Source organism: Molothrus aeneus, chromosome 5 (genome assembly GCF_037042795.1).
Source record: "Molothrus aeneus isolate 106 chromosome 5, BPBGC_Maene_1.0, whole genome shotgun sequence".
Lineage (NCBI taxonomy): Eukaryota > Metazoa > Chordata > Aves > Passeriformes > Icteridae > Molothrus > Molothrus aeneus.
Genome location: NC_089650.1, coordinates 15,683,202 through 15,706,226, shown reverse-complemented (window position 1 = coordinate 15,706,226; position 23,025 = coordinate 15,683,202). Strand labels below are relative to the sequence as shown.

General features: G+C 39.5%; 1 protein-coding gene across 1 annotated transcript in view; it reads right to left on the bottom strand.

Annotated features, from left to right (window-relative positions):
* BMAL2 (basic helix-loop-helix ARNT like 2) overlaps positions 1 to 22,705 on the bottom strand; it is a 32,306-nt gene extending 9,601 nt beyond the window's left edge. Inside the window, 11 exon segments of the mRNA XM_066549788.1 lie at positions 1,591 to 1,734; positions 2,571 to 2,688; positions 4,580 to 4,672; positions 5,659 to 5,738; positions 7,440 to 7,597; positions 10,058 to 10,096; positions 12,899 to 12,934; positions 14,190 to 14,337; positions 22,465 to 22,578; positions 22,581 to 22,668; positions 22,670 to 22,705. Coding sequence (XP_066405885.1) covers positions 1,591 to 1,734; positions 2,571 to 2,688; positions 4,580 to 4,672; positions 5,659 to 5,738; positions 7,440 to 7,597; positions 10,058 to 10,096; positions 12,899 to 12,934; positions 14,190 to 14,337; positions 22,465 to 22,578; positions 22,581 to 22,668; positions 22,670 to 22,675 — 1,024 coding nt within the window. The 5' untranslated portion in view covers positions 22,676 to 22,705.
* Between the last annotated feature and the right edge of the window lie 320 nt (positions 22,706 to 23,025).

Sequence of the window (23,025 nt, the reverse complement as noted above, 5' to 3'; positions counted from 1 at the left end):
AGAAATTAAATAAGAAGCAGTTACTGTTCAAAGAGTAAACCAAACTACTTATTTTATTATGTTGGCCATGAGACCAGCAACTTAATAGTTCATGCTTACCTACACCAACTGTACAAATCTATAGATAATTTTACAGAGTATTTTTCAATTAATTCTGTTCTATTCAATTTGGGCTTACCTGCAGAGTGAGCTTCTAACCCTATGTAAGATTTAGGAAGATGAGTTATGGGTGTTGGCAGTTCAAACACAAGTTAGACAGAAAACAAAGCAATAACCCACAGATCACTCTGTTTTTATATGGATTGTGAATTAAAATTAGCCTGAGGCCCTCTGTAGCTTCCAAATCAATTTACTTTTGGTGAGCACAATGACCTGAACATATGCTCACTGCAGTTGAAGAAAGAATCAGCTTATTTTCTATTTATCTCTGGTTTCTGAAGTTTTGTGGGAATACAAATATTTTAAATATCTTAAATCCCAGTATACACTGTCATTCATCCCTTTTTGCTCTCTAAATAACATGCAAACACCCTCATAAGCATCCAGATTTGACATTATGTGTCCTACAATAGCTGTCTTTCCAAAAAAATGCCAAAGCATTCTTGACACCTCTACGCTGAACAGGATGCTTTCCATAGCTTTGATTTTCCTCTCTATTACAAAAAACACAGATCAACTCTGCAAAATGAGAAACTGAGTTATCCCACTATGATTCTGTCACAGTTGCTCAGGTGCCTTCCCTCAAAACTGCTTTCCCAAGAAACACTTAGAGAAGGTAAATTCTTATCTCACTGAGTTATCTGACGCATCAAGGGATATCAAATTCTATTTACTTACAATTACGGGCCTCTTAAAATTTGTGGTGTATCTCAACAGTAACAGGTTACATTGAAAAACAGAACTTGGAGGATTTTTTCAGGATCAAACAATTTCAGCACATCTTTCAAAAATCAATACTAAGTTATTAAAACAAAAGTTGGAAATTGCATTTTAAAATTGAAATTTAAATTTTCACTGGAAACTTGACAAGATTACACTGCTCTATGGGCATACCAAAATATGAACTAAAGTAAAATTAATGGAAAATTAATGGAATTACACCAATAAATTAACTTCACCATGAAAAAAGGGGGAAAAAAGGGGGAAAAAAGGAAAATGCATACTTTTAAATACACACAAAAAGTAAATCAGAAAAAAAAGTTGGTTTACTTGCTTTTTTCCCTTCAAAATAGTAGAGTTTGCAGGCTTTATTCACTCAGTTATCTTCAAGACATAAGTTTAGTTTCATTCTTCTGATCTGCTTCAGTTCTTTCAAATATTTCCCTGAGACTTCTCAAATTTGATCACAACAGACCACATGCTCCTATAGAACCACTGTACCTCAAGTTCCTCCCTCCCTCTTTCCAGGAGGGCACCAGGAGGAGAAAGAGAACAATTAAGACTGTTTTTCAAAAGGTGTCCCTGGTTCACATTTACACTGCTCTACAGCTACTTGGTGAGATCAGTAGGAACTAGAAAGCCATTAGTGATTTGGAATTTAAACAAGTTTCAAGAGAGAAAGCCCCCATTTCATCTCCACTCTCTGAATACCTTTCTTCTTTGGGTTGGGCAAACACTCCTTCTCCTCTTTGACTGTGGTCCTGCTACACTTTATGCGACAGAAGAAGGAACGTCGAGCACCAGAGTTCAGCCGAGCTGGTCCAGCTTGGAAATCTGTGTGTACTTGCAAGCCAGCTTACAAAGATTTAGTAAAGTAGTTAAAAACAACCAAAACCAAGCAATAAAACTTCAGAAAACAAGGTGCTTTCTGCATTTACTTCCCAGTACATTGTCCTTACTGTTTAGCTGCCTAAATTGTGTACTTACAATTTTAAAAGTCTAATAGTTTAAATAGGACAAAGAAAACATGATTGACAGAGATTCCAAAATTAGAAAGAACTACTAAACTATTTATAGACCCTTCTTGATATTCTTAATAGAATTTTACTACAGATACTTAATAAACTTTCACTTTGTATTTGGTACAAGGAAGAACTGCAAAGATGCTTGTAAAAAGCCAGCTATAAAATAGGCATTAGCTGCACAGTACACAAAACAGGCATTAGCTGCATAGTACACAATGCTTTCCTTATTAGAAACAACTGTAAACTAAAGAAGGTTTGGTTACTTTGGGATTGACACTTAGCATTTTCAGAGAAGACAGTGATTCTTGATATTGAAGTATTTTATCCCATGTTCGACTACATCAGGTCTTTTGTATTGACAAGACCTAGCAAATACAAGAAAAAAAGCAGTATGCTGGTAGGAAGAATGTCAGACCACATCTTGGTAAATGCTTAACAGTGATTGCAGTAATTTAACAGAATTTCTGTAACTCTTATGATCTAAAATCAATTCTCTTCTGGGCTAGCTTTTCAACTATAATGCATTTTAAGCAGCAGATACGCATTCAAATGTTTGCTTCTTTTGTTCATCCACACATCCATACAAACACCTGAATACATCCTCACTAATAATTAGATTTATTAACATCTCTTGAATAAATATGAGCACATCCAGCTCTGACTTACTTCTGCCATCTACAAGCTTCTCCCTAGGCGAGACGTCCGATGAAGAAAGTTGCTCCTTAACTTTTGCAACATCTTTTGGATGTAAGTAATCAAATAAACTTTGTCCAATTAAACTGGCCTGTTAGAAGAAAAACCAAAAAAACAACAAAACCCAAAAGAGATGAGAACCACACCATTTTGGAACAGGACCCCACACATTACTTATCTCAGGAAAAATGTCTACACCACTAAAAAAAAAGTCAATACCAGTTACTCCAAACATCAATATTTTGTTCTACATTTCATTTGTCATTGTTTAATATAATTTTTGTTTAAAAGCATAGTAAAACCATAGTTTGTTCCTTCCCTTTGAAAAACAGCATATTTAGTTGGAGATCAAACAAGTTCTGTACAACGAAATGCTTTATTTATGTAAATAATGCAGTTTCTGGTCCTAGCCAAAGAAGGTTATACATGAAGTAATTCCACTCTTAATTCCCCCAGATTATTGGGGAAGGAGGGAAGAAATAGAAAGGAGGATGAAATACTCAACTGTCTAATGACTCTGAGTTCTAATGTGGTTGGACAAACTGGCACCACAGAGCCAGTAGCATGCTGGAAGCAGGGCTCAGCTCACTACAGCACTCAGCAGAGGATATTTTCAGGGATGTCTCCAGCTGGGATGCCTTCTACCTGCTCACTCTGTTCATCCCAAATAACTAACCTGCTGCAACACTTTCTTTTGCAACAGGAAGGAATTCTCACAGAAGTGGGAGAATTTGGTTTTCCACTGCTTACCTTCAGCACAGCAACCAAATCAAAGGACATAAAGGAGCTGTGTTGACAAGCTCTACTCTAGACTCAAACTCAGGAAAAACACCCAGTCTCCTGCCTTTTCTCAGTCTCCATTTAATCCTAATGCAATGGGAAAATGCTGAGTGCTGCTGAGACAGCCTAACAGCAGCCTTGCCAAAATATACAGGTGTAACAAACCAGATAATGCTGCAGCATGGGATTCAGAGCCTAGAACGACTCCTACACAAGCTAATAAATCCATGGGTTTTGATTAAAGTCAATCATGTCCTCTGAATCTCCTTGTCTGGAATACAGGAGATCTTAAGGGTCTGGAAATAGGTATGTCTAACATGAGTGAGTCCAGAAAGGCACTTTCAGCTCTTGAACAAAATCAGTGTAGAAGTTAAAAAAAAAAAAACAACTCTGCTTTATGCTTATTGCCCTAGGATGATTCATTTAACTTTAATTAAAAAAGATAGTTTTGCACTTTAAAAAAAAAATCTATGAAAGAGTCCAGATTGGTTATCTGAACATTTATAAAGAAAACTAAAATAGCACAAATGGTTTCAAAGTTACAAAAGTAGACAGATGGCAGCACTAACTGTTTTAGCCTCTGTTTGTGAAACAGAAGTCATTGATACAAGAACAAATTATCATCCCTGGATTATTTGTGGTAATTGCCCATCATGCTAAACACCAACTAATGGAAGGTACTTGTATTTTGGCAATTTCCCTGGTTGTACAGGGAATGCTGGCTGCCATTCAGTTTGTCTCAGGTTAGGGGTACACGCTCGGACAGTTATTGTGGGTGATGTGTTACGTGGTGCATCCCAGCATAAAGGCAGCACCAAGGAAAGCTTTCATTAACTTCCACGGCTCAACTACCCATTTTCCTTGGCCTAAAAAAAAACCTCAAAATCACTTCACTATGTGAAAGAAAATCTCTTGCACACAGAAATTAGGACATCTTCAAATTATTCCTTCCTCTCAGACTGGCAGTTTTCTTAAGGATGATCAGCTGAAATCTGGTGCTGTTCCTCAGGTTGGGAACACTGATGTACTTGCACATATTTTCTTACAGGATATTCAGCTTTATTCTGAATAAGGTTAAATTAAAGAAATTCTAAGAAATTATACACAAGGCTTGGTTTGATGTAATATAAAATAAAATATAAAAGTTTTAAAATTCGTAAGAAAATGCAAGGTAAAAGCAAGCAAGAAACAGCAATAACCACCTGATCATAATTCAGTATTTTGCAAACTGATTCAGAGACAAACAGAATTTTTCCTCTGTTGCATCCAACTACAAACAGGAATCCATCTGCAGCCTGAAAATATAAAGACACTGTCTTTAAAAACACACAATTAAAATAAACAATGAATATTAATGACTACAAGGAAGCACACTTTTAAACCTGATTTTTAAAATTAAATACAAGAAAGCTGGAGAGGGGCAAGAGGAAATGGCTCCACACTGACAGAGGGTGTGTTTGGATTGGATATTAGGAAGAAATTGCTCCCTGAGAGGGAGCTGAGGCCCTGGCACAGGCTGCCCAGAGATGCTGTGGCTGCCCCTGGATCCCTGGAAGTGTTCAAGGCCAGGTTGGATGGGATCTGAACAACCAGGGATAGCGGAAGGTATCTTTGCCCATGGCAGGGAGTGGAATGAGATGAACTTTAAGGTCCCTTCCAACTCAGGCCATTCTGTGATTCTAAAAAAAACAAAGCAATTAAGATTGTAAGGACCAAACGAGGCCTTCAACCACACATAGCTCAAGTTTCTTAAAGACATATTTGGCAAAAGACCAGCTACAAAACAGCTTCTTTTGGGAGCCACTCACAAATCTTGGCAAAGCATTGTTGCAGCAAAGGAAAAAACCCACAAACCTAGCTGTGAATGAGGTGTGTGGGTTTATGATGAAGTGTGCAAACAAGAGGGAGGATTTTATCTCAGGTATTTTCTGCACCTTTTGCAAAGTACATCTTTAAAATGTCCATTTTGGTAGGGCAGCCAACAACTGTGAGGACGTTCCTGCATAATTGGCAGCATTCTCTGCAGTTGCATGAAGATTTTTTAGAATGGATGTATTAAACAGGCAGACTGTACACAGATTATTGTCCCTTCCAGGGCTGCTGCCTGCCATGCTCCCAAACCATCCCTGCATACCATCATGAAAGCCTGGGTAGCGCACAGAGTATAATCAGTACAAGAAAACACTTGCCTGAAGGAAATGATGGGAGAAAAAGCACTGTCCAACTAAAAACTCAAGCTTTAACAAGGACATGATTTGTCTGAGAGTTTCCTTCCACTTACCCTAAGGATTAACTGTCGCAGTTCATCATCCTTCAGAAATGAAGGTTTATACCGGACTTCTGAGTAGGAGCTACTGGAACCTGGAAAATGGGTGATTCACAGAGATCATGCCAAAAGTTACATTTTAAACTCACTTTTAGCAGAGGTATACTTGTTATGTCTTTTAGAATTTTCTCTATGACCCCAACAGCTGAATTAAAAAAAATAATTCAAGGCTCAAGAAATACTAAAAATAAAATTAAAACAGATCTCAAACATAACTGGTAATGAAAACAGATACACATAACTGGTTTTTTTTCTTGCCCTTTATTAACACAAACCAAGCAAACTTCTGTTCAGATATCATTAATGTACTGCAAGAGAAATGGTATTAGGAGAAGTGAATTTTCTAGAAACATTTCATAGGTATATTTCAGACCTCTTAACTAAATTCTCCTTCCTGAAACAGAATAATTCCAATATTATCAATTATCTTTTGGCATTAATAATGCTTCATTATTACTATAAAGCCAACAATCAAAAACCCAAACTATTGTAGTTAAATTGAATGTCTCACTAAATATAGTGAGACTGACTCACTGCATGTACTGTTCTAGCACCCATGGCAAGTACTCTGTAAATTAATTTTTGTTCATTACACTTTTATCCATTAAATTTTTTTTGGTGTTACATTTTTTGCAACAGTTGAACATTTCAGCCAATTTCATAACGCGCTATAACTCCACATATTATATTGTATTCTCTTAAACCATTTGTTTTGAGGTAAATACAACTGTGCTGGGTGAAGTCCAGCATTAACATCCTGTTGTTAAAATACAAATGCTTGAGCTGAAGATTTCTTGTTTAAACTGCAAGTGCAGTTACTGTCCTGCTGGTTTACATTATTTCCTGCTGGTTGTATTTAATCTTGTATTTAATTTTAAATACACATGACTTCATGCAGACTCTCAGTCCTTTAGAAAAACCTCAAAACCCTTTACACCTAAGCCATTTCTATGATTTTATTACTGCCAAGGCAGCAACTTAATTAATTTTCTACACTTCTTTGACCCAAAACTAACTGGGTTCTCCTTAGACCTGTTTATTCATAATCAGCAGGTTTTGCAAGGCAGAGGGTCTTTGATCTTTGCTTAGAGTTGACCAAATTATTATTCTGAAACAGTGGTGCCAAAACACCTAAATGTTCTGTGCAGCTGATACAAGTTGCACATTGCAGAGTTTATTTGGATATATTTTTTCGGGGGAGAGGGGAAAAAAAAAATCCAAAAACCTAGCAATAGCAAAAGGAGAGCAAAGAATATTTCCTGGGCTGATCCTCACACTAAAGCGTTCCCTAAGATCCATTATTAACTTTCTCAGCTGACTGGGCTATCAGTAGTTTCTGTTTCTTGCTACTACCTACCATGTGAGGGTTTTTAAGACTTTAATGCAATCAAACTCATTGACCATTTTGTTAAATTATTTTCTGTCTTGCAATCTTCCTTTTGACTCCTGTACCTTCTAAAAAGGATCAAGGAGTAACCCAAGAGCAAGGCATGCCCTGAGCAGACAGGAAATATCAGAAACTGAAGGGTGGCTTTTTTTCTGCTCTACTAAGCAAAAACTTAAAATTACATTCTGACAGCTACAGACATGTACATTTAAACGAGGAGCAGACTCGGAACTAAATACAGTAAGGAAACGTAAAATAAAATACTCTTGGTTTATTTAAAACCTGGGAAGATACACACAACAACTCCTACTAGAACAAGGATTTACAGGATGATGTTTCCCAAACTCACCTTTTAAAGACTTCAAGTGCTGCACAGCCATCCGTAGCACTGTGAGCTTGTCCAGCTTTCGGGCCATGGGATTGCACTGTGGTATCATGGCAGACAATTCCTCTATCAAATTATTCATTTTGTCTCTTCTTCTTTTCTCTGTCTGACTGTGAGCCTCTCTAAGAAGAAAAATTATTTTTAAAGAGTGATGTAGGACACATGACTGTCCCCATAATATTCAATTTCATTTTGGGAATGAAACTATCACCAGTAGTACTGCACTGAAGCAGTTTTTCATATGCTACTTGTATTGGACAATTGAATTGGATTCACTTCAACAAAGATGAAATGGTCCCAATAATAATGGGAAATACTGAGGAGAAGAGATATCCCAAGCAACAATTTGATTATATTTGGCAGGAACAAGAGGTCATGAAGACTTCTAGAACTTACACTTTTCTTGTGACCCTTGCCATGCAAGTGATGACTTGGACACCTCAGTGTATCCCAGAGAACTCTTGATGTCATTGGGAATCAATGAAAGACATTCCTGCTCCCACCTCTGCCTGGCCTGTGTAACTAAGACAGGGTGTTCATTCTGCTGCCCTTTAAGAAACCCCACAGCAATAAACATTACTTTTCCACATGCTTCTAAGAGATGGAGTGGAAACTGAAAAAAAAAAGTTGTGCCTTGTGTAATTGACCAGAAGTATCTCAGAAAGCTTTCCTGATAAGGTGGTACAAAGGCTGTCTCAGGTTTCCTCTCTTGGTAAGCCTGTCAAGAACTCAGCCACAGAAAGAGCTTCTCTTCTCAGTGAGTTTTCATCAGAAAACTCCTTCTAGGGCACATGGCTGCACATCACAAGTGCATTTATAGCTCAGGTCACCTTTTCTTTACTTCTTTCTAGTGCACTATGTCAGCTTTTCAGCCCATCTCCTCCCCTCTAACACCCTCCAGCAGATCAAGGAAAGTTTCATTCACTCTCTTCCTCCTTACCCAGAAGACAGGCCAGCCACTCAATTAAAGCCCAGAAGATTTTTCTTTCTGATAGAGGCCAGACACAGTAGTATAGTCATGCAAAATGAGGAATAAGTTTTGGTTAACTGATCTCCAAAACTTTTCCTTGTAGGCATACTGCAACGGAAGCTATTAAAGGCAATAAAGTTAACTACACCTGGCCTGTTGAGAAAGAGCAAAGTACAGTTTTAAAGATCTACCTGAATACTATTTTTACTATTTTAATTTTTTTTTTCCAAAAAAAAAAAAGCCTTCACCTCACAACTAATTCTGGGTCATTCTGCCAAGCAGTTAGCTTTTCTCTCTCAAAAGCCTTCTACGAGATTTAATTTTTTGAGTTATGCTTACATCTATGGGTTCACCCAACTCTTCCTTTATGTCAGGTAAGAACAATCAAGTAATATCCTGGGTATGCTCCTTGAACTGTGAACTTCAGGAAGACAGATACATGCATTCCAGGAAAGGGAACAACCTTCCACATCTCTGAGGGTCAATAAGGAATTATAAAAAAACAGTCAGGTGGGTGCAGAAATTCAGGGGATGACTGAATGATTGAAAAAGCCTTCTGTTGCTTGCCACAGCCACAAAGGCAAAAGGGAGAAAAGCAGGTTCCACAATATGCTAGAGACAAATAATACTGGAAGGAGATAACTGATAAGCAAACCTCCAGACACTTTTGTACTGATTCTTTTTCTCTCCAACTAATGCACCAAAAAGTCAGGAAAAAAGTTAACAATACCACACAGAAGCCATTAAAGCAATGTACTACAATCTTATAGAGCAATCTGGAACACTGTGAAGAAAAAATAATTTTTAAGTGAAACTGTAAATATATCTTGGAACATTTTAGTTTCTTTAATTTTGTTTCAATTACAGGAACACTTCATAATTACTAGCTAACATACTATATAAATAATACTTCTGACAGCATGCTGAGTGCATTATGTATTTCTGGTTTGACATCTCTGCTCACATGAAAAATGAAAGACTTATTTTTAAATCAACTTTACAGCACAGCTCTGGTTTTACTACGTGGTTTGTCTGTAGTTTAAAATATTTGTTTGGCTGAACTGTGGTCACACAACATTTCAAATCTTGCAAGTGCTCTATGTGAATTTCAGTTTATGTGAATTCAAAGTTCAATGGCAAATCTTGAATAATTCCCTACACAAAAGCTTGTTATAGAACAAAAAATCTTTGTTGTGCTTTAGCCAAATCCATTTCCATGTTGAATAAATTCTAAATACCTCCAGAAGCAGACAAATCTAGAAAAAACAATTCTCAAATTCATACAGATGAAGGATCAGCTCCTTACACGACTTGAGTGTACTGCATTTAATTCTCACCTTAAAAACTTCAACCTCATGTTTTTGCTAAACCAACTGAGATATCCTGCAGCAACTTTTACCAAAATTATTAGCAAATAAAATCCTCAAGGAGGCTTTAAAAATTACTGTACATTTAGCAAGGAAAAGGAAAAGCTTACTGTTAAATGTTTGATAAAGTTTCAATGAATGTTATCCACAAACTCATATTTTACTATTTACTACTATTTTACTTATATTTTACTACTTAATTTCAGTCTTCACTAGCAAAACATATTTCTATTGAAAATGAGTACCTGAAATCTTTTACTTTAACATGTTCTTCATCTTCACTCCTAGAAAAAACAAGATACAGAGTTTTACATTACATATTTAATACTAGGCACTTCTTTCCTCCCACAAATTCCAGAAGATAGAAAAATGCTACAAATTTACTGTGGCTCCAGCAAAAGCAAACCCACAAAATCTCTCAACCATAACTGACCTAGCAAGTGATGCATAACAGAAAGAGACCAGAGCACAACTGGCAATATTCACAGTTGTGTGAACATATTAAAGGGATGGTTCATAGTTCTGGGGCTTTTTTTATTCTGGAGACAACAACATTACTGGCACACTCAAATAACTTTAGACTAGACTTGATTTTATTTTTTTGTTTCAAGTTTTATAAGATAAATTATCTATTAATGTTTTTATTTCTCATATCTTATTGCCAAGTTATAAAATAAGCAATCCTAAATTACATTTAAAAAAACCCAAAAAACCTAAGCTATTTTCCATACCCTACAACAATGACTGGGAAGTCATAAAGTAATAAAACTGTAAATGAAACACAGTCTTAAGTGTCTGCAGCACAATAAACACTCTGCAACAGGAAACTATAAAGGATGATTCAAACAAGGCAATGAGCTTTTCTTTCCCTATGCTCACTGCACTGTTCCCCACTCTTTGTGAAGAACTCATGGCCTTGATACCATAAGAATCAAGAGGAGAGGCCAAGCAGGCAGCAGGTGTCTCCCACAAGGAAACTGAAGCAGGAGGATCCTTGGAGATTACAGCTTCAGGAAAGGTGCCAAAAGCTGCTGCCACCTGTAACTGAGCACTGAACCCAGTGAGGATCCAGAAGCCAAACTAACAAGGCAGAATCTGGGATTTCACTGGAACCCAGCAATCTTCTAGACAGTCTGAGAAACCCAAACACAGGAGGAGGTTTGGCTCACAACACCCCAAGACTTTCATTCACTGAAATTGTTTCAGATTTAGACAAGTTAGCAATAACTAATATTGTCCTTCCATTTTAAAATAAACTTACCAGAAATATCCATATACTGTGAATTCCAACAGAATTCACATTCAACGACCATAAGGGAAGAGGTAAGGAGGAGCCACACCAGCTGCAATGCAGCATGTGCCCTATTAATTAACTTTCCTTCTCCCTCAGGAGCTCCACTTGGGGAAAAAATCTAGCACAAATTTGCTGCTCAAGCAATCAGTCCTAGCCTTCAATGGATTTTTATAGCCTCTGTCCTAACAGCTGTGGTGTTGCTGATATGAATAGCTAAATTAAAACCACCTTGACTACATGAACAGAGGGTGAAATTCTACTTTATGGCTATATTGTGGGTATATTTAATTGGCACTATAAAGGACAGAATGGGGATCAATCAGTAAAAATAAAGAACACCAGCTTTTCTCTACTTTCTCAATTGATTTATTAAATATACTTCCCCATTTCTTCTAAAATGGAAGCATATGTTTTAAAGGCAGAAAAGGTGGGGTTTTTAGTCACACTTTTCATGATGAGCACTATGGAAAAAATCCACAAAGAAACAACCAATTTAACCCCAAAGAAAGATTTTTACACTCCTCTTTAGGCTATGTACCAAAGAGTGACTTCTCTGCAGAAAAGGACCTGGAGGTGCTGTCTGAGAGCAGGCCCAGTTCAAGGCAGTCAGAGGGCAAAGCACATCCTGGGCTTATCAAACACCAGATGGGCAAAGAGGTGATTGTCCTGCTGTCCTCAGCACTGCTGTGCCTTCACTGGGAATATTGTGTGCACTTCTGGGCCCCAAAATGTGAGAAGGTGTTTGGTGAAGATGGGAAGGTCCCTGAAGGAATTCAGAGAAAGGCAACAAAGCTGATGAAAGGGATAGAAGGAATGTCCTGTGGGGAGTGGCCAAGGACTCCTGGTTTGTCTAGTTTGGAGAGAAGGAGGCTGAGCCACCTCCTTGCTCTCTGCAGGTTCCTGAGGAGGGGAAGTGCACAGAGAGGTGCTGAGCTCTTCTCCCAGGTACCCAAGGAGAGGACACATGGGAATGGTTTAAAAGCTGTGCAGGGGAGGTCTGGACTGGACATTAGGAAGCATTTCCGTACCAAGAAGGTGGGGAAACATGGGAACACCTCTCTTCCTGGAGAGGTGGTCAATGCCCCAGGCCTGTCAGTGTTGAAGAGGCATTTGGACAATGCCCTTTACAATGTGCCTTAACCTTTGGTCAGCCCTGAAGTGCTCAGGCTATTGGACTGGATGATCATTGCAGGTCCCTTCCAAGGGAAACAGTTCATTCTATAAAAACACTGCATGGCTACTTACAAACAAATATTACCCAAGTAAGGTATCTTTTTCCAGATACAGAAAAAGAAAATGCAACAAAGTAACCATGTAATTAACAACCCTCCTGGCACATATATTCCACAAAGGGTTTGCTTATGCTGCATAGCCACCTTGTAACAGCATTATTTTAACACAGTTATCATAGTTGTAATTTTAAAAACACCTTAAAAGGTAACAACTAACAAAAATGTTTACATTCACCAATCGTGGAAGAATATGAGAATATTTCCTTCGCCTCCCTAAGTCTTCTTATTGAACTGGCACTTTTCACTCCTTCCCACTCTAAACTTCAATACTAACAAGTTTGGTAAGAGCATCATCTTAGAAAGAACTATCAGGAACCTTTAACATTGAATGGACCTGTCCATCCTGTTCCTTAACTAAATGTTTATCACCTTGTGCTGTACACAGACCTGCCCTGGGATGAAGCACTCCTCAAGGAACCCCACAGCTCATCTAGGCAAACAGCAAAGTGTGACAAGTTCACAGAACTCAAAACAGAAATGGATTCATTCACAAAAGGTACCTTTTCTGAGGATCACCATCAACTTCAACTGTATCCCTGCAGAAACAGATCACAATGTAAGTAAAATGGAGTTTGAAGCACAACAAGATGACTTGATAGACCCAAAAAAACAAAGTCACAGAAAAAATTTAATGGTAACTCCACTTGATAGGTTATTTTCAGCAAGATCATTAGTCCTAGAATCTAATCACTAATTCTTATTAGCCAGTACTTCTTCAATTAATTTTTCAACTTGGACAATAATTTTTTTTATCTGAGAGATACCTCAGGGGATCATTACCCTCTGATGATCCAAACCTCAGGGGAACATTACCAAGAAACCAACACTTTTACTGAGCAGGTAAAAATCAAAAAGTGATACTGAAAAAGAATGGAGACTATTTTTTTTCCCCAGAAACTAACATATTGCTGGAGTTTTCAGTTATCCACACAATACACTTGAATCTCCAAGTTGGCAATTACATCAACACCCACAGTACAGCTACTGCAGATCAATGGACTACATATGGGAGAAGCAGTGATTAAAGAGCTTTAATAATCACAAATACATGTACATCTCCTATTCTCCACCTTTTTAAACATGGATATTCTGCACTAGCTTAGAGATAGTAGTACTGCACTACACCTGCACCTTGTGTCCCTTACTTCTGCCTGATTTACAAAACTTTGAACACATCACTTTTTTGATTAACTGGCATCTTTTTGACAGTTATAGAACAGGATAAAACAGTTGACAGTGTCCCCTCAGCAGTCAGGTATGACCCACTTGAAAGGAATGAGCACTACAAGAGGACAGTCCCCATTTTTAGGTTACAGGTCTGTCTCCACATTTAAGGAAATGGCTGCTCTGGTCACTGAAGCAGCAGTTCTAGATTAAACAATTCAATCAATAATCTTGTCTCATGCTTGAAGGTAAAATTCTAGTATGTGCCTGGGAAACTTCAAGCAACTTAAGAACTTGCTTTTACTAGTAGGCAAAGAAGAAAAAAAAACCTTAAAAATTAGGATTGAAATTTCAGCATTAGAGGCACATTATCCAGACACTTCAGGCCAGGAAATGGCATTACAGAATCCTCCCTATATCCCTTGGATTTAAGGATTATTTTTTCTATTTTTAATAATCGGGGACTGTCAAAAACCACATTTGGAAGACATTGTAAATGTAATGGTAATGAACAAAGGAAAGAGGATTAGAAAGGAGGGAGGAAGAGGAAAAGGAAAGACAGCGACCATGTTGCACAAACAACAGACAAGTGTCTCAGGTTGAGACATGGAGATTTGACTCACTTACTGGTTATCAGAATCACTTCCCTTGCGTTTCCTTGGGATGTCAGGCAGGGCAGCATTGAAAGCAGTGGTGCTGGCAGCCTTGGGGACAGGATTCATGAGGCTGGGCCCTCCGCAGGCCACGCACGGGCTCCCATCCACTGAGAACTTGTCTGGCAGCGAGAATACAGGCTCAGTGTCCAGCAAGAGCTGCAGCACTCTGCATCCACTCTCATCCCCACTGGGACAAAAAGCTGTCTGTGTGTGGCTTCTGTGTCTCTGACACAAAAAGCCAAGGTTGCACTGCCACAAGCCAAGTCCAGCAAAGAGTGCACACCTTCCCACAGTGCTGCAATGATCTCACCAACCCAATCAACACACCAAGGCAACATAGAACAGCTCTCCCCTCACACAACCTTTGCACTTCAATTCCCCCACCTCAGACATCCTGCTGCAAGATCACCAGCTGTGCCATTTGTCAGCAGATCAAAATACTGTGGCTCAAACTAAATGAAAATTAAAAAGACATTGTGAACTGTTTTTTAATCAAGTGGGATATCCAAAAAATGGAAGTTTGCTATAATCATATTCCTGACACAAAATCCACAATTACACAGAACATCTGCCATGGAAGTTGGAAGAGCCTCAAAAACTTGTCAAGTCCCCTTCACAATTCTCCTCTTAAGGAAAACTGTTGTTTCTGGAAAGGACAGAAGAGAAATCACAAGCCAAAGCAATCCTAGCAACCTAGTGGGAAAGGAGAACAGTCTCAAGGAACATGAGCACTATTACACTGTTTTTCTGTGTCAATGCAGCTATCACAAAGAATCACCCAGCTGATGTTTAGGCAAAGAGCCAGATTTAACTCTGCTTCAGCAAATGCAGGAACTCCTTTAGGCGTCATGTGCCAGTGAGGACAGATGAGAGATGAAGAGATGTCATTTAAGGAAGTGAGCATCTCCTGCTTCTAGCAGGCTGCAAAAACCAAGAGGATTACTTTGAAAATCCAGCAAGAAGAAAATCTGGACAATTTCTTGTGAGCCTTCTCTCTTTTTTTAGCATTTGTGCTGTTTGCAAAAATGTAGAAATGTGCAAAAACAATGATACAAATGATATTTTTTCCCCCTCTTAGATGTAAACACATCTCACACCAGAAAAATGACCTTCTAGGTTTTCATTTGGTGTTGGAATACAGCTCTGGTGAGTTAAATGAAAATAGGCTAATACTCCAACAACAGCTTGCCTGGTCTTCCACTAATCCTCTCTCTATCAAATCAGACAACACAAAGTCAGCCCCTGTTTTATTTTAGAAAGCTCTTTAACTCATTAAGTCACACAGGAAGTTTCAAAAAAAAGAGATAAAAACAAAGAATCAACAAATACTTGACAAATACGTGACAACCTTTGGACAACTATGACCCCAAGAAAATCTAGTTATTTCAAATGCACATCAAATTCAAATTAGGGATATTAAAAATATATTAAAGAAATTACATTATAAATACTATAAGTATTTCTATAAGACAGTGGTAGCTGTCTGAAATATTTTTATGATGAGTCTCCTTAAAAGTTTCATTTGATATTTCTGTTATTAACACAATTCCAAAACAAACAAAAAATGCTAACAGATGCAAAGGAATTGTTTATTTAAAAGGAGCAGTTTTAATTTGCCCAGGTCAGAGCATCCTATAATTCCTGATTAAGCTATTGAAGTATAATCAGTCTTGATGAATATTCATAAAAGAGTACTTACTAAACAGCAACCTACATGGTTCCAAGACCAGAATGCCTTCAGCACAACAGATCCTTTCGTCCTGGAACAAAGCAGGACAGCACAGACCCACTGACCTAAATACTGCTCTGCACACAGATGGCCAGCCTGCTTTCCAAACACTTCCCTTTAAAGGAACAAAATCCAAGGCCTCTTTTACAGGTTTTCCAATTTCTCTTCAATATCATTAAGCAACTAGGTTTTTTTCCTCACACCCAAGCAACAATTTCTGAATACTGCAGTTATCTCTTCTACCTTTACTAACAACACCCATTTTCATTATTCTTAAGTGAGAAAACAAAATATATTCAGATTACCAGTAACAGTGACCTATTAAGAACTTCCACACTACAATTATTAGGTGATAAATTGAATCCTTAACACTATCCCTGGGACAAACTAAACGCCAGTATGATGGGTGGCTGATCTTGGACAAAAATGTAAGGTTAAGAATCTGTACTGATCCCTGACATGCTCAGCATACAGCTTATAGTCTTTATATATATATATATATATATATATATATATATATACACTATATACATATATATATATATACACTATATACACACATATATATATACACATATATATCTATTCTTAAAAAGCCCATGAACCAAACCCAAATCCCCCTCAACATTGCAAAAGAAAATAAACAGAGAAATAAATTTAACGCTTCAGAACAACCAAGCATAGCTGAACAGTGATTATGTGGAGTTAAACAGAAGTGAACAAATCTTTTTAATACCTATCACTCACTGAGCAAGAAGTGGGCAGAAACAGCTCCTAAAGCCAAGGCAGCTTTGAGAAGCCAGGAAGGGTGATGGAAAATAATCTCTGAGGGCTCCATAAAGGCCATCATTATGATACTGGGGGATTCCAGGGTGCTCACTCTCTCCCTGGAGTGCCCCAACCTTGTGTAGGCTGTGCTGAAAGATTTCCTTCCCTCTCTGGCTACACTGCTGTGGGAGAGCTGAATAATGAATTTCACAATCTTTAGGTTCACAAAAAGAATGGTCTAGAATGTACCCCAAAAACCAGGATGGGCTTCGACGATCAGAAAAAGTTGGATTTTTACCTGTCATTTAAGCACCTGGCTGAATTTCTTATACTTGCATTTTCTGTGAATATTTTCATACCACTGGCATCACAACAAACACCTCTAAACACACATGAAGGAAACTGAAATAATTCCCAATTTCATAGCACACTTGCTTCATGAGAAATAATATCCAGAAAGACCAATCTTTATCACAAGTTGATGTTTCTATAAAACCAAAATCATTAGTGAATTCTAAAACTACTAGAAACAGTTTAAGTCAACTAGAGATGTTTTGTTTGACCATCCTAAAGGCTGTTATTCACACTAGTCTGGTTTGCAAGCCAAATAAAATTCCAGCTGAGAAATGACATTTTTATTACTGTTCATTCCATTGCTAATGCCCTGGAATACTGATAACCAGATTTTAATGGCGAGTGAACAGTTCCTCAAATACATGTCTATTATAATCTATGTCTGTCTCTCAGCATTAAGCCTATATGCTTATCTATATTACAAATCAAAAATATTTTTAAAGCATATTATGCACATTGGGACAGATTAAAATAACGAGAATAATACAGGAATTCCTCCACTGGAATTATTCCCTCTGTGAAAAAGCAAAGACCATCCAAACAGTACAAACACATATGAAAGATGGCTCCTTCCCAGTAAGTGTATGTGAAATGAAAAAACTGTTAGTTGAACACTCATTTTAGTGTGTTTCATAACTGGGCAAACAAAATATTTAAGGGATGGTTATCAATACATACTTCTTGTAACAAAAGCATCCCCTACTCTTGTGTTTTTTCTACATGGAAAAGAAATAATAATTAGAGTCCCCAAGGGGCTGGCAAAGAAGGGAACAACTGCCAAGGAGCTGCATGAAACTACTGTTTGGGGGGAGATACAAAGACAAACAAAATCAGCCATATTCCTGTGTCAGCAAAGTTTCTGTGTCAATCCCATCCAATGCATTGAGAAACAAGGCTTGGGAGACTCCACATTTTTACAATTACTGACAATAATATTTTCTAATCCCATGTCACATTCCTGAGCTGTTTTCACGACCAACAGTTTTAAGGTTTTCAATTCCTAAGCAAACACAAGCTTATATAAAAGGTTTATGGCCAAACTCCACCAGTCATAAAAAGGGAAATTCATGTGAACCAATAATGATGTCCACATCTGAAGTAGCCATTCTGATCCCTCTTGAAGGAAGGAAGACATTTCTAGGGTGATTCATCTCTCCCCAGAATAGATTCCTACATTTGGCTAGATGAAATAAAACAGTTCTAGGGTGATTCATCTCAATCTAAAATAGATTCCTCCAGTTGGTTAGATGAGATACAGCCCAAGAGTGCCTATCTCTAGTCAGTAATTACACAGGGACCAAAGGAACTGCCTCAGACTTGGACATCTAAAGATAAGTGAGATAAAACCCACCCCAAGTACAGAAATATCACACAATTATTAAACCTAAGAGCTGCAGACAGCACCTGTTTGCATCACATGCAACAAGTTCAAGCCCAAGACAGGCTTTCCAAATTATTGGCCTAATTATGCACTACCTCAACACCACCCACCCCTATCAGAGGTTGTTTTTCTGTCTAGGTTTGCAGGATACATATTAGCAGGATACTCCAAAAATCAGCAGGAAGATACAAGTCATGTAGCATTAATAAATTAATTAAAAGAGCTGTCAGTCAGCCCTCATTTATTAGCCAGTTTAAAAAAGAACATCCAAATTCAGCTACCAAGATATTACACTAAAATGGGCTTGAAATAAAATATCATTAAAGAAGTACATTTATAAAGCTTATGGTGACACTTTCCATAGTCTGGGAATAAGTGAGTCTTGGAGAAATGTGGTAGCTCTGCAGCTAACTAAATTAATAATGTGTTAGCACTGGCACAACCTTTCCAAAAATAAGGAACTTTTAATCCAGCTTCCTATTTTGAAACACTTTCAAAGGAAAGGAGAAGAAAGAGGCTGCTTTGAATTCAGATTTCTAAGATCACGAATACCACAGACTACTAAAATGTGTATTTCCCAAAGGTGTGTATGTGGTATGCACAAAACCCTCCAGCCAGGAATCTGAGCTCTGTCAATTTTCAAGAACTCCAAATTCTGTGGTAAGCCCGTGTGAAGTGGCACCTGAGGGTTCTGCAGCCCAGCCAGAGCAGTTCCTTTTAGACCGTAAAGTTCTGTCACAATCAACATAATTTTTTTGTGGGGTTTATTTTTGTTGGGGTTTTTTTGTGGGTTTGTTTGTTTGTTGGTTGGTTGGGTTTTTTGTTTGTTTGGGGACTTTTTTGTTTGTTTTTTTTTTTTTTTTTTTAAGATGTGAGACAAAGCAGCTCTGCTGGGAGGAAAGGCTGAGGGAATTGGAATTGTTCAGCCTGGAGAAGAGAAGGCTTTGGAGTGACCTCATTGTGGCCTTGCAGTGTCTGAAGGGAGCCCACAGGAAAGATGGAGAGAGACTCCTGACAAGGGGGAATGGCTTCACACTGACAGAGGCAAACAACTCCACACCATGTGAATGGTTTTATTTTACTATGGAGTTAAATTTCTAAACTTTTTGTTTATTTAGTGAATTCTTGCTGCAGAGATTCATTAGAGAGGGTGACAGTGACACACACAGCCTGCACACGTACAGGAGTGTATGAGAAAGAAGGTTACAGGTGCTGTGACATCAGCCTAAGGTCCTGCACATCTGAAGACCTGTACAACAAAGAACCATGTTTTCTACACATAGCTGAGAGTTGTACTAAAAATTCTTTGAATTTATCTATTTTAGACCTTTAAAACAGGCCAGGAAAAGCATTTTCAAACTTATAGCAAGTCTGGCATCAAGCTCATCACCTACAGTACCTCATATTGAAAGCTGGGACAACAATCTTTGGAATGAAGTTCTGAAAACAGTAGAAATGTATGGACTAAAGCAGCTTATTCTTTCCCCAAATTTTATAAGCATGTGCAATGCAGGAGCAAGATACAGAGAATTTAGTAATGAAAGCATCTTATGAACAACACTATCCAGAGAATAAACTCTTCTAAGAACATTGGATTTGGTTTTAATCTCACAAAATGAAAAAAGGAAAAAATTAAAGCACTCTGAATTACATACATTTAAATCAAATAATAACACAAGCAAATGATTGCTCTCTGCATCTATTTTTACTCATTTTTATTACCTGGAAGAGAAGCAGTCAAAATCACGACTTACCAGTTAAATGACACATTCACTTAACAGATTTCAAACACAAAATATTTGGCCAAATCTATCAGTGTATTAAAAGATAAAATAAGGCAGGAGCCAGCTAATGAAAAGCTCCTCCCCAAGGCCTGGAAAGGGTACCCTGTTTTCCCAGGCACTTTCATGTTCGCACCAGGTAGAAAGCACTGATAGGAATCAGGAGTCTCATATATCATAGCTCATTTCTGGGAAAAACAACCAACAAACAAAAAGCAAACCACAAATCCTCTCCAATTATATACTCCTAGAAAAATGGTGGACAGTTGTTTTCTTGTAAGTTTTGGAATCATATGATTGCAAAATGCTGAGTCCTATCAAGTGAGCTGCAGAACTTCCATGGTTTTAGCTGGCCCTGCAGTCCAAACAGGGAATTTTCAAAAGTCCACAATGATTCACTTCCAAAATCACCCACTATATTATTTCTTCTTACAATGAATTTGATTCTTGGATGTGAAATGTCCAAGAGTTAGAGTTTGAGTTTAGAGTTTGTTTTTCATAATGGGCAAATGTACCAACAATAAGGTGTACATTCAAGTGGAAAAAAAACCACCCTAAAAACTACTAGGCAGGCAGGTAAGTTTAGTGTGGCCATATCCCACAAACAATTTAGATACTTTTGTCTTAAAAACAAAGAAGCTCAAAACTTGTTTCTTTAAAACCACTAAAAGAACAGGTATAAACATAGGCACCAGAAGAAAGCAGGGATGGGGGTTAATCTCACAGTAAAACATGAAAGCCTGTGGTTCACGGATTTCCCAAATCTACTTGTAAATGGAAATGCCAGTGCATTTGGGGGTTTCTTCGTTTTAATGATTTTCTCTCCTCTCAGTATATGCATGATATAGAAACAATGTATCTTAAGTTTTAAGCGCAGTTGAGCAGACTGCAAAAGCACTACAAAACCCCCCCCCCACCACCACCACCACTTTGTTTTCAAACACTACATTATTTGCCACAGAATTTTACAACAGTATTTAAACAATCAAGCAGCACAGACAGAAAAACGTCAAGGATTTGAGACAACAAGGATCCCCACATACATTAAAGCACACACAACCCAAGAGGCATTTAGAAAACAACTACTAAACCTAGGAGAATTGGTGCTAACTACACAGAGCTGCAGTGATGGCTCAGGAGGGATCGGACCATTTGTGTTTCCCCACACCCCGTGCAAAACGCTCCCTTCTACTCGTTTCCAAGCAGAAACACGAGCAGCAGCTGGTAGTTTACAACCAGCCTTGATTTAGTATCAGAAACTTATGATTAAAAACACGGAAAGATCAAACCTTGGTCGCCATACAAGCGTGGGCACACATATACACACAGAGAAAAGCCAGAATCACTATACCTAAAATACTAAATTATGTTTACCTACCAAAAAAAAAGAAAAATCATACTAGAGTTTTAGGAATGCAAGGCTACGTGTGTACGAGAAACAGAGAACTACAAACTTAGTTAAAGAAAAAAACAAAAAAAAAAACCTCCCAAAACCCCCAGATTTTTAGTGCACATGGCATCAGTATGATGACACATCTGTCACACCAATACAGCACAGTGACCATTACACAGGCAGATGCCAAAGGGACGGTGCCAGGCTCTTGTCACTGCTGCCCAGGGACAAGGAGCAATGGCCACAAACTAAACACAAGAAGTTCCACCTCAGCCTGAGGAAGAATTTCTGCACACTGAGGGTGGCAGAGCCCTGGAACAGCTGCCCAGGGAGGGCCTGGAGTCTCCCTCTCCGGGGACATTCCAGACCCACCTGGACATGTTCCTGTGTCACCTGCTCCAGGTGACCCTGCCTGGGCAGGGGGGTGGATCGGACCATCTCCAGAGCTCTTTTCCAACCCCATTCCGTGATTCTGTTTCCGTGTGGGCGCTCCAGGTACCTCCACTGAACTCCACCGAGCGGGAGCAGCGAGCCGGAGCGCCCAGCGGGAATGAGCCACAAACGCGGGCGGCCCCGGAGCGGCACCGGGCACAGGAGCGGCCCCGAGCGCTCTCACGGAAGGACGGCAGTGCCCCACGGGCACCAGCCCCACAACAACACTCGCCCGTGCCACATCACCGGGGCGGGCGGGAGGGCTGACAGACGGACAGACAGACACAAACAGGCAGACACACCCCACACACGGAACCCGCCATCGCCCCCCACGCACGGAGCAACGCGCGACAGGGGCGAAGGGGACGGGGCGCGCACCGCCCGCTCCTCAGGCGGACCCGCTCCCACCTTCCGCCGCCCGCCGCTCCTCCTCGGCGCCCTCGGCGCTTCCCGCTCCTGCTTCGGCCATGGCGGGCGGCCCCGTGCCCCGCTCCACAGCGCCCCCGGCACCGCCGGCATGCAGGGGGTGAGCTGAGGTGAGCAGAGGAGGAGCCGCCGGCGCCGGGGAGGGACCGCGGGCTGCCCCGCCAGCCGCCCCTCAGCGCCCCCGCCCCGCCATGTTCCCGCTCCGGCCCCGCGCCGCCTCTCGCGAGATGTGCGGCGGTGGCGGTGGCGGTGGCCGCGGCGCCGCGCTCCCCTCACGGGGGCCTCGCCGGTCGGGCTCGATCCCCGGCGAGCCCCGAGCTGCAGGGACAAGTGCAGTAACTACTCGAGAGACACAGCGATGGCTTATTTCAGAGCTGCACGAGCCTGGGTGCTCTGTGGTGATACCGCAAATACAGCGCAGCCGCCGGGCTTTTCATGCCATTTTTATACACGGAAATTCAGAGTAAGTTTCCAAGCACAGCAACTCTTTTAGGCTTGTTTAGGATTTTCCATCTAAGTTTCCATGCAGCCGACTTCTATGCA